The sequence below is a fragment of the Lobosporangium transversale genome (genome assembly GCF_002105155.1).
Source record: "Lobosporangium transversale strain NRRL 3116 chromosome Unknown BCR41scaffold_54, whole genome shotgun sequence".
Taxonomy (NCBI): domain Eukaryota; kingdom Fungi; phylum Mortierellomycota; class Mortierellomycetes; order Mortierellales; family Mortierellaceae; genus Lobosporangium; species Lobosporangium transversale.
Window position 1 is genome coordinate 245,788 of NW_019029032.1, and position 18,595 is coordinate 264,382.

At 37.5% G+C, this 18,595-nt stretch overlaps 6 protein-coding genes across 6 annotated transcripts; 3 read left to right on the forward strand and 3 right to left on the reverse strand.

Moving 5' to 3' along the window:
* Positions 1–283: 283 nt before the first annotated feature.
* On the reverse strand, positions 284–1,930 carry BCR41DRAFT_362358 (putative 60S ribosomal protein L38). The gene is made up of 4 exons (XM_022025719.1): positions 1,908–1,930; positions 1,053–1,113; positions 533–655; positions 284–386 (listed from the first exon to the last, which is right to left on the reverse strand). The coding sequence occupies exons 1-4, from the start codon at positions 1,908–1,910 to the stop codon at positions 358–360; spliced, it is 216 nt and encodes a 71-aa protein (XP_021876809.1). The 5' UTR covers positions 1,911–1,930; the 3' UTR covers positions 284–357.
* Positions 1,931–2,613: 683 nt separating this feature from the next.
* BCR41DRAFT_341784 (Cupredoxin) lies at positions 2,614–4,778 on the reverse strand. The gene is made up of 3 exons (XM_022022261.1): positions 4,581–4,778; positions 4,143–4,462; positions 2,614–3,986 (listed from the first exon to the last, which is right to left on the reverse strand). Exons 1-3 carry the CDS (start codon positions 4,733–4,735, stop codon positions 2,698–2,700), a joined length of 1,764 nt encoding a protein of 587 aa, XP_021876810.1. The 5' UTR covers positions 4,736–4,778; the 3' UTR covers positions 2,614–2,697.
* A 5,311-nt stretch (positions 4,779–10,089) lies between these two features.
* Positions 10,090–11,674, forward strand: BCR41DRAFT_362363 (iron permease FTR1/Fip1/EfeU). Its single transcript, XM_022025720.1, has 3 exons — positions 10,090–10,497; positions 10,646–10,919; positions 11,030–11,674. Exons 1-3 carry the CDS (start codon positions 10,286–10,288, stop codon positions 11,552–11,554), a joined length of 1,011 nt encoding a protein of 336 aa, XP_021876811.1. The 5' UTR covers positions 10,090–10,285; the 3' UTR covers positions 11,555–11,674.
* A 1,192-nt stretch (positions 11,675–12,866) lies between these two features.
* Positions 12,867–15,705, reverse strand: BCR41DRAFT_425779 (S-adenosyl-L-methionine-dependent methyltransferase; the record flags this gene model as incomplete). Its single annotated transcript, XM_022030625.1, has 4 exons — positions 15,273–15,705; positions 15,059–15,165; positions 13,767–14,936; positions 12,867–13,405 (listed from the first exon to the last, which is right to left on the reverse strand). Exons 1-4 carry the CDS (start codon positions 15,635–15,637, stop codon positions 12,867–12,869), a joined length of 2,181 nt encoding a protein of 726 aa, XP_021876812.1. The 5' UTR covers positions 15,638–15,705.
* Positions 15,706–15,796: 91 nt separating this feature from the next.
* On the forward strand, positions 15,797–17,048 carry BCR41DRAFT_362365 (hypothetical protein). The gene is made up of 5 exons (XM_022025721.1): positions 15,797–15,887; positions 16,075–16,133; positions 16,257–16,412; positions 16,549–16,724; positions 16,843–17,048. The coding sequence occupies exons 1-5, from the start codon at positions 15,840–15,842 to the stop codon at positions 16,884–16,886; spliced, it is 483 nt and encodes a 160-aa protein (XP_021876813.1). The 5' UTR covers positions 15,797–15,839; the 3' UTR covers positions 16,887–17,048.
* Positions 17,049–17,372: 324 nt separating this feature from the next.
* On the forward strand, positions 17,373–18,251 carry BCR41DRAFT_413939 (hypothetical protein; the record flags this gene model as incomplete). The annotated part of the gene is made up of 1 exon (XM_022029491.1): positions 17,373–18,251. One exon carries the CDS (start codon positions 17,373–17,375, stop codon positions 18,249–18,251), a length of 879 nt encoding a protein of 292 aa, XP_021876814.1.
* Between the last annotated feature and the right edge of the window lie 344 nt (positions 18,252–18,595).

Here is an 18,595-nt window from a genome sequence, read left to right on the forward strand (position 1 = left end):
ATTCTGAAGATAGAAAAAAAAAAAAAATCGACTCTTTAACATGCATGACATACACATGTATGAATATTACAACTACATGTACATAATACCCATCTAACGCTCAGACACCTTTTATCTAACAAACTCATGGGTTGCATTGCTGCTTAGAAACACTTGTATTAATAGATAGAAAACATAAAACAAGAGGAGAGAAAAAAAAAAAGGAAGAGTTAAATCATTCACTCTCCTTTTACTTTTCTCCATTTTAATTTATTGTTTGTCCTTTTTTTTTTTTTTTTTTTTTTTTTTTTTTATTGGCAAGTCTTTGTTTCTCCAACAGACATAATGAAAAAAAGTTTGGTTTTTTTTTTTTGTACTTTAGTTCTTGATAGTCTCAATGGAGAGAGCTAATATTAATGCATTAGAAAATTTAGAATAGGAAAAAAAAAGAGTTTTTGGTGAGCAATAATGATCTTAAGGTAAAAAAGGGAAAAGGCAACACAAATGTCCGATAATATTCTAATAATCAAATGACAACTATCATAAAACTTACTAGGGGGAAGAGACTGCTTAAGCTTCTCAGCCTTGGCGGCATCGTTGATGACCAAAGTGTACAAGTAGCGCGAGCAACGGACCTTGAACTTGGTCTGGCTGCCGTTCTTCTTGATGCGGCCGGCTATATATTCAAGATAATGGTAATAATGGTAAAAGCAATGATAAAAGAGATAAAAGAAAAAGGGACAACATGAGTTAACTTTGTCTTTTGTCTCTCTAAAGATTCTAGTTTCCAAAGACAAACTCTAACGACAATCAATAGTTTTAACCGTCCATGATCCTCTTTTTCCTTCCTCGTAAATAAAGAACATAAAATACGCCTGTTCAAAATGACTTTCAACACATAAATCTTTCTCATAATGCCCTCTTCTTTTTTTGTAGTCGTTGCCTTTTTTTTTTTCTTTTGTTGGATGTTGATTCCACAATGAAGATAGTTTGACTCCTGGATAACCAATGTGGTTTAGAATGATGAATATAAAAAAAGAAAAGAAAAGAAAAGAAATCCTGTATCAACGTACACTTGGCGTCCTTTCTGCGAGCAATCTCGAGGAACTGCTTGATGTCTTGGACTTGCTTAGGCTAATAAAAGACAATGAAAAAAAAAAAAAAAAAAAAAAAAAAAAAAAAGAAAATGATGTAGGGTCAGTTAAAACTGAGCTTTCCCGTATTATTTTTTATTTCCTTCTTTCTCTTTTTGATTTGAGTTGATAGAGGAAGGGGATTGTCCTGAAAGAAAGCCTGTCTCTTTTTTCTTTTCCTATTAATTATGTTATGGTTGCCTGCTACTGCTACTGCTACTGTTACTGCTACTGCTGTATAGTGTAGGGTGCCTGAGATGTCAAAAAAGAAACCGATGGATCATAGGTTCGACATGCATTCTGCAAATCAAGAAAAAAAAAGTGAACCTTCTTATATGCATCCCTTCTAACAGACTCCTTTCCATGACTACAGATCACCGGATCGTTTTTATACATGTATATGTCTCTTTGACACATGTGTTGTCCAAAAAATATATACAGCGCCTCCTTTCCTTCTCTCCTGTCATAATATGTAAAGAGTCTTTTTTCTTTTTTCCAGGATGAAAGTCAAAGTAACAAGATGATCTTGTTCATGACCATCCTTAAGGTCGATTTGATTATTTTCTTCCATAACAATGTCACGAATGATGAATGATCCTTCCAGACTTAATCCTAAAAGGTATTGTTGATAAACTTCCTCTGATCCTCAATGATCGATGGGTATGAAATAACGTTCTCTTCCGATGGATTGATCGATAGATTGATAGTAGATAGATTGGTATTCTGTCCTGGTCTGGATCCATCTCCATTTTTTTTTTTTTTTTTCTTTTTTTAAGCTCAATCTGAGATTAGTACCATGACTGGTTTTAAGACTGAATCGAAAGAAGGAGCTTGTCCACCCTCACAAGGCAAAAGACTTATACCAAAAAAAAGAGAAAAAAAAAAAATTGATCACCTGATCACTCTGCTGAAAGTTTGAAAGCACAGCCACGTAAAAGAACGCGTCTCTCTCTCTCTCTTTGGATTTTGCATCAACTCCAATTCTTTTACGACCGTACGTCTAAACATTATCTCTTCTAGTGACCTTCTTACTCTTCTACTCCTAAAGACCCGCAATAATGCACTCATAAAATAAATATCTCATCGACGTAAAGCACCCAGATGCAAAAAAAAACAATCGTAGTTCTCTCCTTTCTAATCTTCAAATTATTCATAAACATCATTTTTCTTCATAAAATATTAAGACTTTACAATGTATACAATTTGATAAATATTATTTATTTGACAAAAAGATTGATTGGAAATAAGAGATATATGCAAGCCCAGAGGCTGGTTATTTTTTTTTTTCTTTTTTTTTTTTTTTTTTTGATGAAGGCGTTGAGACGCTCAACATCATATTACAACCTTTGGGGAGAGAAAGAGAGTTGTTGTTATTATACACAAGAGATGGTGCTTAGGGAAATGAAGTGTGAAAAGTGGATTATAGGACCAGATAAAGAAAAATAGAACTCAGGAAAAAAAAAAAAAAAAAGATAGAAATATAATAAGAGGAATTATCAGGCGCATGCACTTGCTCTCCCTTATTTCTTCAAATCATCCGCCTTTTTGTTTTTTTTTTCAACTTTTTGGAAAACGTGTTCTTTCTTTAGTTAGCCTCCTCCTCAACATTCTTGGACTTGCTCATCTGGGCAGCGATGTGAGCATCATCATCGCGAGCATACCAGATGACGGTGCCGAGACCCAAGAGGGCAGAGATGATGGTGAAGATGAGAGCAACAATTCCCTTGGTAGTGAAGGTACCAGGAAGGGGATTGGGACCAACGTTCTCACCAGTCAAATCCAAGCCCTCGTTACCAGCAGCGTTACCACTGTATGGGATATTAAGGGCCTTGCAGTGCTCAATGTGGCTCGGGTCGATCTTGAGAACGCTAGGCATGACCTCAGGAGCCTCAATGAAGGTGGTGGCAAGACCAGCCTGCAAGTGCCATTCGATGTGGCAGTGGAAGAGCCAGACTCCTGGGTTGTTGGCCTTGAAGCGAATGGCAACGTTCTGCTCTGAGGGAACGAGGACGGTATCACGACGGGAAGGGTTGGGGGTATCGAAGTAACCGGGATAAGGAGTTGAGGGATCATACTTTCCCTCGCTACGTCCGACAATCTGGAAAACATGTCCGTGAAGATGGAAGGGGTGGTTACCGGGATCGTCGTTGTTGATGATGATCTCGATCCACTGATTGTGCTTCACGACCAAGGGATGGGTGTACTTGCCGTAGACCTCAGGGGTGGAGGACAAGTTACCGGTGGTGAGAGCAGTGTACAAAGTAGGGACCTTGGGCATGACATAGGTAATATCGTTGAAGGTGGCCTTGTTACTGTAATCGTTCAAGACACTAAAGACAGCATTCAAAGTAAAGACCTGGTCGGGTGCAGCGGTGGCCTCGGGAACGAGAGGGACAAGCTGGGCATCATCAAAGGGTTCCCATTGGGAGGTCTCCTCTGGAGCAAGGGGAGCCTTCTCATCATAGACAATGGTGGCAGTGACGTTCAACTGAAGATCTTCAGGTACAATATCGAACATGGAGGGATCCATATCGGCATGCATGATGTAGTTTTGGGAGGCATCACTCTTTGCGGTCACAAGGACAGAGTAGCGCTGCGCAGCAGTGACAGGGAAGCTGGTGACCTTTTTTCTCTCAACATCAATACCATCGACCTCAATAATCTCCATCTCGTGACCGTCAATGTGGAAGTGGAACATGGCAAGGGCAGACATGTTGATGATGCGGACACGGTAGGTCTTGCCAGGGACAAAGTTGAACTTCGTGTTTGTCGAATGGTTGATCAAGCCAGATTCAGGGACAGGTTCAGCACCGCTGGGGTTGAAAATTGAAAGGTACTGCTCCAACATGACAGAGTGCTCCCTGTGGTACCAATCTATAGGAGAATGCAACACAATATGATCAGATCAGAACATTGTATTGTACAAATATTTAGAATCAAAACAATGGTTCATTTCGTTTGATTGACTTTTTTTTTTTTTTTTTTTTTTTTGTTGGGATAAAAACATGGGACAAATAATTTAATACATACCAGCAAAGGCGACAGTAATCTCCTCATCATACTTGTAAACCTCGTTGACATTGTGAATAATCAAAGGAGCGCGAAGACCATCTACATACTGACCCTGGAAGTGACCATGGATCCAGTAGGTGCCGTGCTGCTCAATGGGGATTGTGTAGGTGAAGTTGCCACCAGGAGGAATAGGGCACTGGGTGACCATGGAGGGACCGTCCATCTGAGCGTTACCAGTCTGGAAGAGACCGTGGGAATGCAACGAGGTGGGCTGATCGATCTTGTTGACAACATTGATGACCAAGGTATCATTCGAGTTAACACTGATGGGAGGAGGACTATAATGAGAAAGAAAGAATATAAAAAGTAAATAAGTATGATGGTGTACGTAAAAATGCAAGTATTAATTCACACGGGATAAAAAAAAAAAATCTGATAACGATAAATTTCACGTACGGGAACTGTCCGTTAACACCAATGACACGGCGTTCGTGGAGACCATCGGGGTTGGCGTTGACATAAGTGATGTCCCAGTTGTAGGTCACAACAGCAGCCTGGGCAATAGTCGAGGCCAAAGCCAAGACGGCAATAGACTTGAGTGAAGCAAGCATTACTTTTATAAGGTATATGTGAATAAGAAAAAAAAAAAAAAAAGAGGGAAGACTCTCTTCTGTAATTCTTTTTTTTTTTTACAAATCAAAGAATGACCAGTGAATGACCAGTGAATGAGAATGAGTTGATCCCAAAAACCGATGCTTGATCTAATCACTCGAGAGAAGGAGGAGAAGAAAAAATATAAGGGTAGAAGGAAGGAGGAAGAGAAGAGTGAGGGATGAAATTTAAAATAAAAAATAATAAAAGTGAGAGGAAGAAAACGGGAGTTGGGGATGCTTTAAAGAGGCCAGTATTTATGAAAGAAAGCAGGGTTGCAAGCTTAGCCAGTCAAAGCGCAGGAAAAAAAAAAAAAAAAAAAAAAAAACATCTGAACTAGAATTCAAAAGGAGTACAAGTGGACAGACAAACAAAAAAGGCGATTGTCCTTTTCTGATGCAGATGCACACGCCCAGGCCATTCAAGGTTAAAGTCAAGACCAAGAAAGAGCAAGAGAAAAAAAAAAAAATCGGTCAGCCAGAAAGGTAATGTATAAAGTATAGCAGTGATGTGTGTGGTTTGTATAATATAAGCAACATTGTAAGCAGATAATATGAGATAAAATAATATAGAATAGTATAGAATAAAGTAAAGAGATGAGCCATGGAATGGCTTTTAGAATTGAATGTTATCCATTACAAAATAAATAAAGAATTCAAAAATGAATTGCCTTTTTATCAGATGGATAACTTTTACTTTGCCAATTCTTACTATTCCATTCTTTAATTCTTAATGCACGCACACTTTAAAATTTTATACAAATTTATATATATATATATATTCACATCACAACACTTGTAAACAATTAAACACTACTGCATTCACAACAAACAAAGGGTTTTTCAACATCAGATCATCGTGTTTTTTTTTTCTCTTTTTCGCGATGACAATGCCAATTATGGTTGGTGTTTTGTTGTTGCTTTGATTGTTTTTGGTTATATACTTTGATTGCTTTGGTTATATGCATCCGAATACCCGCTCCAATCCCTTATTTTACATGCAGCATGTCCAAAAATGTAAAAAGAAAAAACACATCTAAACTTGTATACTGTAATATCAGTTTATATTATAAATATACATGTATAAAGTATGGGTAAAAAAAAAAAAAAAAAAAAAAAAAAGTTGCGATGATCGAACGGTTATGGCTGGAGATGAGATGGCAGGGAGGTTTGTACACCCCGAGAAAAAACTAGCATCCATGTGTCGAAATAGTCTTGTTTGAAGAAGATAAACAAATAGAACAGATGCTGAGCATGAACCGAGGGGGACTACGAAGCTTCCTTGGTATGATGGAACCGGCCTGGCCTGGTCATTTTAGTTACAGTTTACTAAAGATGCATTTGAAGATGGAAAAAAAGAAAATTAAAACGCTGTACATACTTCGCGTTTGGTATGCCATGTGCGGCATTAGAAAAAAAAAAAAAAAAAAAAAAAAAGAGAGGAACGTCGTCATTTGTATGATTCGCCCACAGTAGAATTTACACGACACACCCCGTGCGCAGAAGTTTTTTATTTACCCATAGAGTTTTTCACTTTAACACCTTACAGGCATCATCAGGCATGGATAAGCATAAGCAGACGGCTAGTGCCCGGTCCCGAGTCAATGATAGAGCAAGTTAACAGCACGCACGTAAAAAAAAAAAACGTTATACATGGCTATCTGTCAAAAGTAAGGTGGATGTCTCTTATCAGATCCAACCTCAGACTAGCTCAGTTCCCAGATCAGTCAATATCCTCAACAGCTCCCTCCCTAACCTTTTAAACTACTATAACCTGCCACCACAGCATCAAGCCTCGAACCAGCTCAAAGTTTCAGACTTTGAGCTTCTTCCCTCCTCTCTCCATCTCCCTCCTTCCCTCTCATTCTAAAGAAGCTAAAGAAGTACTGTAGCTGAAGTTAAATACGCCTGATATCTATCGAAAGTGAAGACAAGTTGTTTTACAAGATTTCGGATTTGGGCGCCATGCATTGAGATCCGACCCATACGTTAGATGGATATATACTTTAGATGCAACGTGGAACTATCGGGATAGACATAATATATATGTATATATATGTAGTATATATATATATATATATATCTGATATTTTTGTAGAGTATCCCTTTTAGCCTTTCATCTTTACAGAAAAAAAAAAAAGCTAACAGCAACGACAACAGGAAGAGCTAAAGCTAATCCATTGCACAAGACCTTCGGAGAAGAAAGTACAAAAACAGAATATCATTCATCTTTTTTTTTCACACACGCACACACACATGCACATCTCATCTTGCAAGGCTTGAAGAAATTAGATGCCCTGCATGCTATATCCCAAGTGTAATAAATATAAAGTTGCGATCGAAAAAAAATAATATTTAATAATAATATATAATAATAAAGAAAGGGAAAATCTCGGATTGAGACATGCGACATGCGACATGGAAAATGAAGAGATTCACTTACAAGAGTGCATTATTCTAGTGCATAAATGTTGAGTGAAAAAGAAAACCCCTCAGGCGTATCCCTGACCATCTATGTCCATCTTTGTATAATCTGATCCGACGTGTATCCACCCTGAGGTACATGTACATATCCTTGAAGACTCACAGGGGGCCCGCTCACCCAAACGGAGCCTTAAAAAAAGGAACTAAACCTATAAGGTCCATCAGAGTCAAACTCCATCTTTGTCATTCTCATCTTTAGGCTCTTTATCTCAACCAGAAGGAAAAAAAAAAAAAAAAAAAGAAAAGTCAAAAAACAAATGCAGACGATCCATGTTTCCCATGCTTCCATCTTCAACGTTGAAGAAGAAGGAAAAAGGAACAAAGATGAAAAAGAAGACGAGAACGAAAAGAAAGGCAAAAGTAAAATAAATGACGCGCATGCTTAGTGTCAACTTTCTTGGGTGGAGGTGAGCTTTTTTTTTTTTTTTTTTTTTTTATCCCACATTCGCACCCCGGTGGCGATGGATTTTCTACCAATGAACATTTCATCCGTGAAATCTCGATCGCTCTTTCTTCAGAGCATGTTTTCATGGGAGGAAGAAGGGACGAAGGGTTCAATAGTCTAAATTCTCCTTCCTTCTTTATTCTTTATTATAATTTCTTTTCTTTTTTTTTTGCAGTTGGATAATTCAGTTCTCATGTATCTTTTTCACTATCTGTCTATCTCTTCAGAGTTTTTGATATGATCAGCTTGGGGTGTTTACCAAAGGATAAGCATCAGATATCTATATATCCATGGAGGAGCAAGTCCTTTCAGGGATAAATTAAAGAAAAGAGCTCATGGAGAATAAACACGGACAAGAAGATAGAAAGAAAAGATTTGATGGATTGATAGAGTCAGTAAACATCATTAGGGTTCTAGGCTTCAAATCCTTTTAGTCAGTGCTCAAAAACCTATTTCCTAAAACGTAAAAGACAGAGTCTGATTTGGAAGCCCGTTTTTGTTGTGTTTTTTAGCACTATCTGATTTTTTTTTTTTGTTTTGCGGTTGATGTTAAAGTGTATCCAAGTACGCATACGGTTATTATGGACAAATATGTCAATACCCTTTCGGCCTATCCAACCAATAGGAGACCGTATATGCGATACGGCTCATCGGACTGGCCCATCTGAGTTCCCTTATTTGATGACCCCAAGTGCAGCTATGGAAAAAAGATTCGCATGTGCATTTTTTTTTTTTTAATGATAAACAAGTATTTACATGCACACAAAAAAAAAAAAAAGGTGCAGTGACTACGCCCAAGGGCAGTTGAGAGAATGAACTAGACCTTTCTGTTTGTCAGTTGTGTTTGTGTGAACAGACAGGGGAGAGGGGAATTCTACTCAAAAAGGACAGTCCAAGACTTGAATAAAAGAGCGCATGTCTTAAAAGTATGAAAACGGAAGACTGAATCCAACTTGAGCAATTTTAATTTTCACTAAACCCCTTTTGCCCTCAGACTCTGAGCTAAAATCAATATATAAAAAAAAGCTGACTCTGGATCTGATAAAGAGCTTTAGGTTCTTACGCGAAATATATATATTTTATAATTCACAACTCTTTTTATATAATCCTCACGTATGTATGTATCTATCTATCTATCTAATTAACTAACTATCTATCTATCTATCTAGTGCCTGGAATCATTTATCTGATCAAGGGAAAAAAAAAAAAATTTTTTTATACTTCTTCACAAGTATATTTAGCCCGTTTCATTTGGTCGCGATACCTTATATTTTTTGAATACTTTCGAGTGTATTGGCAGCCAATTAGCTCGCTTGTTACGAGTATTGTTGCAAGTCCGTCACGTAGTGAGATGCCACCAGAACAATTCAATCATCGTTTTTAGATTAAAATATAAGGTATCGTGACCAAATAAAATTGGCGATACTCAATCTTTTTTTTTTTTTTCTGATTGGAGATACACACCCGTCTAGTATGTGATGTGAACAAATCTCCTTCTTTCCATGAAAGCCCATTGAGAATACAATTACACATCCCATGTACACACACAGAAACACAGAAAATAAAACAGATGCGACTTATGACTCTTCTTATTCATAGAATATAAAACATCCGCATCAAATAACTTCCTAATTAGACTTGGCTTGCATCTCTTTTTTTTTTTTTTTTCTCGTGGTTACATAAAGTAAATCTGAATTCAAATTCTTTATTGAAAGTGTTTGGTTCTCCGTCATATGCATGTGTGTGTACATGGACTATTATGGCCTTTAGTAGTGTGGTGTGTTTGAATACACTCCAATCCATCCAATTGCATTATCATAACATTGACCAAAAACAACATGATCGATGGGTTTCTCTTTCCTTTTGTGCTCAAAAAAAAAAAAAAAAAATTCGTAAACTAACCCCTTCAACTGTTCTCTGAACCCAGACAGAGTCTTTTTTTTTTTTTTTTATTTTATTTTATTTATCGTTATTCAATAAACCTACACCATCTACCATGCACCATTAACCAAAACAATTAAAGCAGTAAATCATAATCAGATTGAACCTTTGAAAGAAAAAAAAAAAAAAAAATCTTTTTCTCATCGGGACTTCAGCTTGTTCCTACAGACTATACACACAAACATATTATAATGTTATAGTAAATATTATATATATACATTATATACATTATATATTATATTATATTCTTTCAACAAAACAAAACGGAAGATGAATTGATGTATTGAAACTGAACTTGCAATTGATAGAGTTGACCATCTGTAAGGGTACATTTACATTACAGACAGCATCAGCGGCTCCCCCCGGTTTGGCGGAACAGACATGCCCACATCCCTGTACAAACGCACACACCATTTTCTTTTATAAAGGACATCCTCTTCTTTCAGTTCCCCCTTACATTCCTGTCCTCTCTGGCCTTTTCTCTCCTCCTTCTCTTCACCCTTTTCTCCTCTTCTCATTAGGTGTCTCTACTTTGCTCGGTTTTGAGAAAAAACAAAAAAAAATCCTAGAGATTATTCCTTCTTCCTCCCTTTGACATTTATCCCCCTATTATATATATATATATATATAAAAAAGTCATCATGGGATCCATCTTTTCCGCACCCATCTTCTTCATCATGTTCAGAGAGACGACCGAGGCAGCCATCATTGTCTCGGTCTTGCTCTCGTTCATCAAGCAGGTCATTGTTGATGATCCAGTCCTTTACCGCCGTCTGAGATGGCACGTTTGGATCGGTGTGTTGATCGGTCTTGTCATCTCATTAATCATAGGAGGAGCCTTCATCGCTATTTGGTAAGACTTTGTTAACACACATACCCATCGTCCTTTTTTCTTGATTTTATCGATTTATCGATCGTTATCAAGGAAACATGCATTAACACTATCTTTGTTTTTTTTTATTTTATTTTTATTTTTATTTTATTTTTTTAAAACAAAATAGGAACTCGTTGGCCAAGAACGTTTTCATGGCTCATGAGGAGTTATGGGAGGGAACATTCGCGTTGATTGCCTGTGTGATGATCACGGTGATGGCTTTGGCCATGTTGAAGTCCCAGGACATGCAAGAGAAGTGGCGTGGGAAGTTATCCCAGTCCATGGACAACATGGACAAGAAGCAAACTCTCGCCGGACGTTCTCGTAAATACGCCCTGATGATCTTGCCCATGATCACTGTCCTTCGTGAGGGTTTGGAGGCTATGATTTTCCTCGGTGGTGTAAGTGAATAATAAGAATAAGAATAAGAAAAAAAAAAAGAGTCATCCAAATGCTTATTATGCAATGTCTCTAACATCAACCTCATTTCCCTCCTCTAAATGATTCTCAGGTTACATTCGATGCTGAACCAAAGTCTATTCCTCTTGCTGCTATTACTGGTTTGTTGGCTGGTGCACTTCTTGGATTGATCATCTACCGTGGAGGATCCCTTTTGGCTCTTCACCGCTTCTTTGTTGCTTCGACCTGTTTCCTGTTGTTGATCGCTGGCGGTCTTTTCTCCAAGGCCATTAATGCTTATGAGATGGACAAATGGAACAAGATTGTGGGAGGCGATGCTGATGATGCTGGTTCGTACGATCCCCGTATCAATGTCTGGGCCCTCAGCTATGGTAACCCCAATGATCCCACTCAAGGTTTCGCTGCATTCTGCAACTCGATCGTCGGCTGGAACAACGTTGCATCGGTCGGTACCGTGACAGGATACTGCGTCTACTGGCTCGGTGTCATTGCCGCTGTTGTTTACCTCAAGATCAAGAGCAAACGTGCTCGTGCCGCTGCTGCCGCCAACCCTGTCTTCGTCGATGAGAAGGCTGCTGCCTCTCAAGTTCAGAGGACTGCTGCCGCTCAGTATTAAGCTCTCTGAACAAAGCCTTCACCCTTTTTTTTTAATCTTCAACCAAAATCTATCAATCAGCCTTTTGTAATCATTAGCATTATTCTATCGACTTCATTTTTCCCTACATCTCTCTCTCTTTTTTTTTTTTTTTTTTTTTTTTTTCGAACGCAAGTTGGAAGTAATGGAATTTGATGGGACACGATTTTTTTAGTTCCATCAACCTCCATTTTACATGTATAGTTCTCTCTCTCTCTCTCTTTCCTTCCTTTTTCCATTAAAAAAAAAAAAAAAAAAAAAATTGAAGAAAGAAAAAACATAATTTCTCTTTGCTCTTTTTTTTTTTTTTTTTTTTTCCTCCCCCCATTACCTTCCAAATTGTGCATCTCATACTCCCCTTCAATCCTTTATAGTCATTTCTTCTCTTTTTTATTTTTTGTAGCCGTTATAGTGCATAATGATAGCAAATTTAATTCAGAGAGAAAAAAAAAATGTTTGTATATATGCTTAGGGAAAAAAAAGAAAAAAGAAAATAAAATATTTAATAAAAGTAAAAGTCTTTAGTGCTACAATGTGCAATAAAATGTATACTTGATTTGATTTGGTTTGAATTTGGGGTTTTTTTTTTTTTTTTTTTTTTTTTTTTCGCGTGTTATTGACGCGACAATTTACACGACTTTACAAAAAAAAGAAATTTTTTTTTTTTTTTGTTGACAAATTGGCATGATATTCAATAATACAAGAGTAAAAAAGCAACTGAGTATTTTTTTTTTCCTATTGTCACTATATATTATTATTATTATTATTATTGTTATTATTATTATGGAGATCCTATATAAAAAGGAAAAAGAACTATAATGTATATATAATAATATATTTATACAACTAACTAACTTGTACTGATTGAGAATACAAAAATAAAAAATAAAAAAAATAAAAAATAAAAGCCTCAGTTCGTTGCCTGAGAGATGTAGATGAACATGTACAAATATGTCAATCTACTTCCGAGATCTAATATGGCAGCAACCAACATCATCATGCATCTCGGTCCAAAGGATCTACATTTATGAACTATATGCTATCTTACATGGGTATATATTATATGTATTCAATTAACATTCTCCTCTTCTTCTCTGTCTATTTCATTTTACTTTATCCGATTCAGCTCTATTCAATATGATCGCTGTAGACTATCAAAAAGTGCTTTTTAATATCTGTTATAAATAATATTATTATTGTGTTAATATTATATATTATATATATACATTATTGTTCATATTCACTATTATTATTATTATTATTATTATTATTATTATTATATATATAATATGAATTATGCAAGTTTTCTTATCCGTGCCAAAAAGAAGCCGCTCGTGTTGCTTGCGATGGGATCGTACCTCAGGCACATATTCTTGATTTGGGTTTGAAGTTGCTCCATCTCCGCCTCTTGCTCCGGTGTGCCATGCCATCCTTCTTCTCCTCCTGCCTTCTCGCCTTCCAGATCTTTTTCATCAGATGTTGAAGATGGCTGAAAAAGACCCAGTGCAGATGCAATGACAGCTTGACAGGGCTTTTTGCATGGGGCGGTCTGAATCCCCAAGGCGTGCTTCGGTAAGGGTTCCAACACAGCTTTGCCCCTCATCTTCGTCAAAAACCAAGCGACCACATCTTCATTTTGAGCTCTCGAGAGTGAACAGGTTGAATAGACAACAATCCCCCCTGGTCGGGTCAACCTGAATCCGTTCATCAGGAGCCCACGTTGGAGATCCGAAAGTGAGTCCAATCGGTCTTGTGCCATGAAATTCTTGTGAAAACTATCCCATCCCCATGTCTCATACTTGAGAATGTGTGCAATCGACCCATCATGTGTACCTTTTTTTTTTTTTTTTTTTTTTTAAGTTTGTGTGAAAAACAAAACACAATGAATAGTTAATGAAATATAAAATAGATAGAATAGAATAGAATAGAAAAAATAAATAAATAAATAAGCAAGAGAGAGTGTGAGTACAATACTAAAAAAGTAAATAAGATGCCGAGCCAAAACAAATAGGAAAAAAAAAACTGATGCATTTATGCACAAGATTTTCCGAGAGCAGATGATTGCCAATAAATGCACATTATTGACTATCTCTCTCCATTGATGTTATACAGCCTATAAACTAACCACTTTTTTTTTTTTTTTTTTTTTTTTTTTTTTTTTACAAGAAATAGATATTAAAGACCATTCACTTACATTCTGCATCAACAATAACCTTGTCATACTTGTATTCTTCTCCTTGTAGTTGAGGGTCGTTCCGTAGAATCTTTGGCGCGTAGAATGGCACAATCTTCTCTTGGACAGGACTGCGACTACTACAATGACTATGGTTGCTGCTATTGCTGCTACCCTTACTATTACCATTGGTATTATTATCATCTTTGCCATTATCATTACCATTACCATTACCGATACCGTTGCCATGACTGCTATAACTACTATCCCTATTGCTACTGTTACTATGATCACTAGCACCATCGCTGCTTCTATTGGAACAATCATTCGTTTTAGCTGCCTCTTTAAGCATAGTACACATTGTTGACACCCTCATTTCTCTTTTTTCCTCCCCTTGCCCTTCTCCTTCTTCTCCTACTTGGTTCCCAAGGTTTGACAGTGCATCCAATATTGCCCTTTGACGTTTTACACAGGCCTCACCGCCTGCTAGACTGTAGTCATGATGAAACTGGTTTAGAGCCGCCTCTTTATACTCAGCCGTTCCAGGCCCGTTGTTATCCTGACTTGGAAGGGTAGCAGTTACAGTGCCAGTAGCAGTAGTAGTAGTAGTAGTAGTAGTAGTAGTAGTAGTAGCAGCAATCGCAGTATCAGCAGTCGCAGCAGTAGTAGTAATTGTAGACGTAGATGTAGATGCCTGTAACTGTGGCCCCACTGTTGAATCATTGATTTCTGCCAAAGTCCTCTTAGTACCATGCTGCTGCTGCTGCTGTAGTTGTTGTAGTTGTTTTTGTTGTTGCTTCTGTACTCCTTTAAGGTCTCCCTTAGTGTCAGCATCAGCATCAGTGTCAGCGTTAGTACCAGTGGTAGTACTAGCAGTAGCAGCAGCACTAGTCGCCATAATTTTGGTTCTGATAGTATCGATAGCACTAGGTCTCATGACATTAAAGGTCGTACCATCCGCTTGAAACAAACGTGCATGTTGTTGCAGCCTATGTCGTTTCAATAAACTTCTACAGGTTGAGAGACGATGTGGTGAAATATCCACACCTGTCACAGTTCCTGTGACATTCATACGAGATTGAAATTGTTTCCTGTCACTGTCGCTGCCACTGCCATTCTTCCGTGTCCGATTCGAGTGCAGATGTTCTTTAGTATTCCTTAGTAAACCAGCAATCATACAGAGCTTCGCACCTTTATATATTCCAAAATATATGTATAAAAAAAAAAAAAAAAAAAAAAAAAGGTGAGATACTTAAAAGAGGTCATTCATCATCCATGGTTGGTGGCGCAATAGAAAATAATATATTTTGTACCTGGAGCACAGCAAATATCGAGGACATGTTCTCCAGGTTGAATGTCCAGGGCATATACTGCGATTCCTGAACTGAGATCCATCCCAAATATCCTGCCTTCTTCGTACCTATATCGTTGTAAAAAATAGTAGTCCAATTTCAGATATTTCGTCCGTGGAGAAATAAAAAAAAAAAAAAGCCACACATATTCCTTATGCCTTAATTAAGACTTTACGCTTGTGTATTTCTCAGTTTTACATGTCCTTGCAGCTTGCAGAAGGCTTCTAACCCAGGCACAGGCTCAACTTTTGTCCCTAGCTGTTGTTCAAGTTCCTGTGGAGTGATAGTCAGATGTGGATCGGGGTTCAGACGAACATATCGTGGCAAATCTGTGACAGTATAGATTGCAGGATCAATCTCATTCTTTTCCAGGAATGCAACGAATTCTGAAGGCAGGTTGTCAAGAGAGAATGTCGGTCGTGAAGAAGAAGAAGCAGAAGAAGCAGAAGAAGGAAAAGCCGCAGTGATATTTTTAGAGTCTCCTGTTGATTGGGCAGGGTTGTTCTGTGAAAGGTAATCGTCTTCACCCTCGGAATCCATGTTGAGGGACGGAATGGGCGGGTTTAATGTCTTGTGTGGAGATCAACAATGGTCTGCGTTTATTAGAGTATTTTGGTTTAATAAAAAATAAAAAAACGTCACCTTGGGAATTTTTACACACAGACATTCTTTTTTTTTTTTTTTTTTTTTTTCCATTACATTGAACTGACTTTTTTTTTTTATTCAAGCAAAAGTATAAATCATGACTAAATCATCATTCTGGAACACTGTCCGAAAGGCACTGACTGTCGTAAGTTTGCCTTGTCCCTCCACCCTCTCTTACAAAGATCATACATGGAAGCAACCCTAGCAATTTGATTCAGTTTCATCGTCTAATGGATACCATTGGAGCCCGATCAGGAAGAACATTATTTTCTATCAGGACTATACTATTCGGAGGTTTTTCTGATATAAAAATGGTCATCCTTCTTTCGTAGAACCCCAAAGTGTCTACTGGTATGCCAGATCCCAAGGAGTTCCGTTTTATTGCACCTAGGTATCTACTTTTTTTTTTTTTTTTTTTTTTTTTTTTTTAAAAAAAAAGGACTAGAGTAGGAAAACAAGAAAGCTAATGGTATCGTATTTAACAAAACAAAACGCACTAAAAAAACCTCAATAGTGGTCAACCTCCAACTTTCGTCCCTAATGATCCATTGGCGCACGACATTGCACAGAACCCATACTATGGACGTGATGTCAGGAGAAACTATCCCCGTTTGACAGTGTACTCACAAGAAGAAGTTGCTGGACTAATTGCTGCTAAGGAGTCATTGGCGTAAGTTGATTATATCGTTACAAGGAAAACTAATCAAATAATCAGGAAGGAAGTTTTTTTTTTTTTTTTTTTTTTCTCTTTTTTTTTGTCTGTATTATAGTAGCATTATCATTCTAACTTTTTAGTTATTTTATAGCATCGGTTCTGGAGAGTCAGCAGTTACAAAGACTGAAGAGAATGCATCTTTGACGGAGGTCATCAAGAGTGTAAAATCACCTCTTTATGCTCCCGACAATCTGCCCCCCACTCCTGTTCTCCGTAGCCGCAAATACAAATGGGTTTCTTCTCCTGATCAACCTCCAGTTGATAATGGTAAGAGAAAGCTTTCGACTTTATATGAACTTCATTTTTTTTTAAAAAAAAAAAAAAAAAAAAAAACGATATTTCTGACTTTTTTTTTTTTTTTCAATGTCATCTTTTTGCAATTCAGGTACCTATTGGACAATGCGAAATATGAAGACTACTACTGTCTAAAAGTCATATAGCAGGCATCCATCAATTTCGTATCTCTCCTCTCCACTCTTTTTTTTATTTTCTTTTTATTTTAACTGTACTGTTTGGTCTGCCTTATATTTCGAATGGATTCTGCTTCCTGCACAAACTGGTGTATAAGGCAATGACTGCTAATAAACGGGGAGGAATTTCCTTCAACTTACTTTTTGAATGACTGAATTTATCAAATACTTTATCAAGACAGGAAGGCGATTTACCTTTAATTATCATCTATCATTCCATCTAATGACTGCAAACCGTTTATTGATTGATAGATTAATAATAAAACAATACAAAAACAACAACGAAAACAAAAAAAAAAAAAAAAAAAAAAAAAGGCAATATAAAAACTGACGCGTCCCCGACGGGTACTTCGAATCAATCTTTTTCTCTCAAGTTCATTTATATCACATTTGTCAATTTATTCATCCAACCGTTTCCAAATCCTTCTGTTTATTTTTTTTCTTAATGCTTCATTCTCGGCTTTACACGCTCATTGGAGCGATCAACCTCATGTTGCTATCATTTCTGTTGTTTGTCCCTACAGAATCATCAGCAGCGCCCAGTCCAAGTCCAAGTCCAAGTCCAAGTCCAATTCCAATCGTTAGTGATATGGATAATATTGGCGCTATGGATAGTGGGACTGCAGATCTAGAGAATTTGAATATGCAATTATCCTCTGCCCCTTCTACTTCAAACCTACTATTACCTCCACCACCCGTCGTCCCTCAACAAGATGTTCAGATCGAAAGCCAAACAGATATCATCTCTACAACAGGTGTCTTTCCAAAGCTTATATTCCGCCCTGCCGTCCAGCTTTTCGATCCCATGGTCACTCATTACCAAAACAGCAACAATATCCCTTTCTCTTTCCCTCTCCCTCTTCCTTTCCCTTTCAGTAATAGCGCCGCTGCTCCAGCCATTGCTTACAACGATGATCTGGATGATCCAACAAACGATTTCTATCTTTCTTCTGCTCCTCCTTCTCTTCCTCCTACAAGCTTTCGAAAACGCCAATTAGGCCCTGCATCTGGCCCAGATCCTGCAGGCGTGATCGGATCTTCGAGCAGCGTCTCAGTCGACACATTGATCAAACCCATTGTGACAGTTCAACCCCACGCGCTACAACCAGTCGCTGTCCCTGTAAGTCAACCTTATAACTATCCTGTTCCTGTGGGTGTTCCCGTCCCTTGGTCCTGTGGAACCAAAGCAGGAGCCGGGTGTGGCACCAGGTGTGGAACTGGGTGCGGAATCGGAGGTGGAACATGGGCTTCAGTCGGTGGCAACAACCATTGGCGCAATTGGGGAGACAGTATGTGCACCTGGGGGGACAATTGGGGCTGTTAACACAAATATCATATTCTGATTTGTAGCAAAAAAAAATAAAAATAAAAAATAAAGTGGCTAGTAGAATTATATGTGCAGATGGTAGACTCTAGTAAGCAGCAGCGCGATTTATTTAATTATCCCCAAACATGGCATCAAAAAAAAAAAAAAAAAAAAAAAACCTGTTCACTTTGTTTTATATATGATTCTAATTTTTCAATTCTTTGCTTTTATTTTCTTCCGAGCCTTTGTTTTCAGTGCTTTCATCTATTATGTCAACGCTTTCTTTTTCTTTTTTTTTTTTTTTTTTTTTTTTAAAAAAAATTATTATGGCTGCCACACGTCCCACAAGTTCGTGGTCTGCT

Coding starts and splice junctions, on each gene's coding strand:
- BCR41DRAFT_362358 (XM_022025719.1), bottom strand. Junction 656..1,052: donor TCGCAGAAAGGACGCCAAGT/GTACGTTGATAC, acceptor TTGAATATATAG/CCGGCCGCATCAAGAAGAAC. Junction 387..532: donor TAAGCAGTCTCTTCCCCCTA/GTAAGTTTTATG, acceptor CATTAATATTAG/CTCTCTCCATTGAGACTATC.
- BCR41DRAFT_341784 (XM_022022261.1), bottom strand. CDS start 4,735: ATGCTTGCTTCACTCAAGTCTATTGCCGTCTTGGCTTTGGCCTCGACT. Junction 4,463..4,580: donor GGTGTTAACGGACAGTTCCC/GTACGTGAAATT, acceptor TTCTCATTATAG/TCCTCCTCCCATCAGTGTTA. Junction 3,987..4,142: donor GATTACTGTCGCCTTTGCTG/GTATGTATTAAA, acceptor ATTCTCCTATAG/ATTGGTACCACAGGGAGCAC.
- BCR41DRAFT_362363 (XM_022025720.1), top strand. CDS start 10,286: ATGGGATCCATCTTTTCCGCACCCATCTTCTTCATCATGTTCAGAGAG. Junction 10,498..10,645: donor GGAGCCTTCATCGCTATTTG/GTAAGACTTTGT, acceptor AAAACAAAATAG/GAACTCGTTGGCCAAGAACG. Junction 10,920..11,029: donor CTATGATTTTCCTCGGTGGT/GTAAGTGAATAA, acceptor AATGATTCTCAG/GTTACATTCGATGCTGAACC.
- BCR41DRAFT_362365 (XM_022025721.1), top strand. CDS start 15,840: ATGACTAAATCATCATTCTGGAACACTGTCCGAAAGGCACTGACTGTC. Junction 16,134..16,256: donor TTCCGTTTTATTGCACCTAG/GTATCTACTTTT, acceptor AAACCTCAATAG/TGGTCAACCTCCAACTTTCG. Junction 16,725..16,842: donor TCAACCTCCAGTTGATAATG/GTAAGAGAAAGC, acceptor TTTGCAATTCAG/GTACCTATTGGACAATGCGA.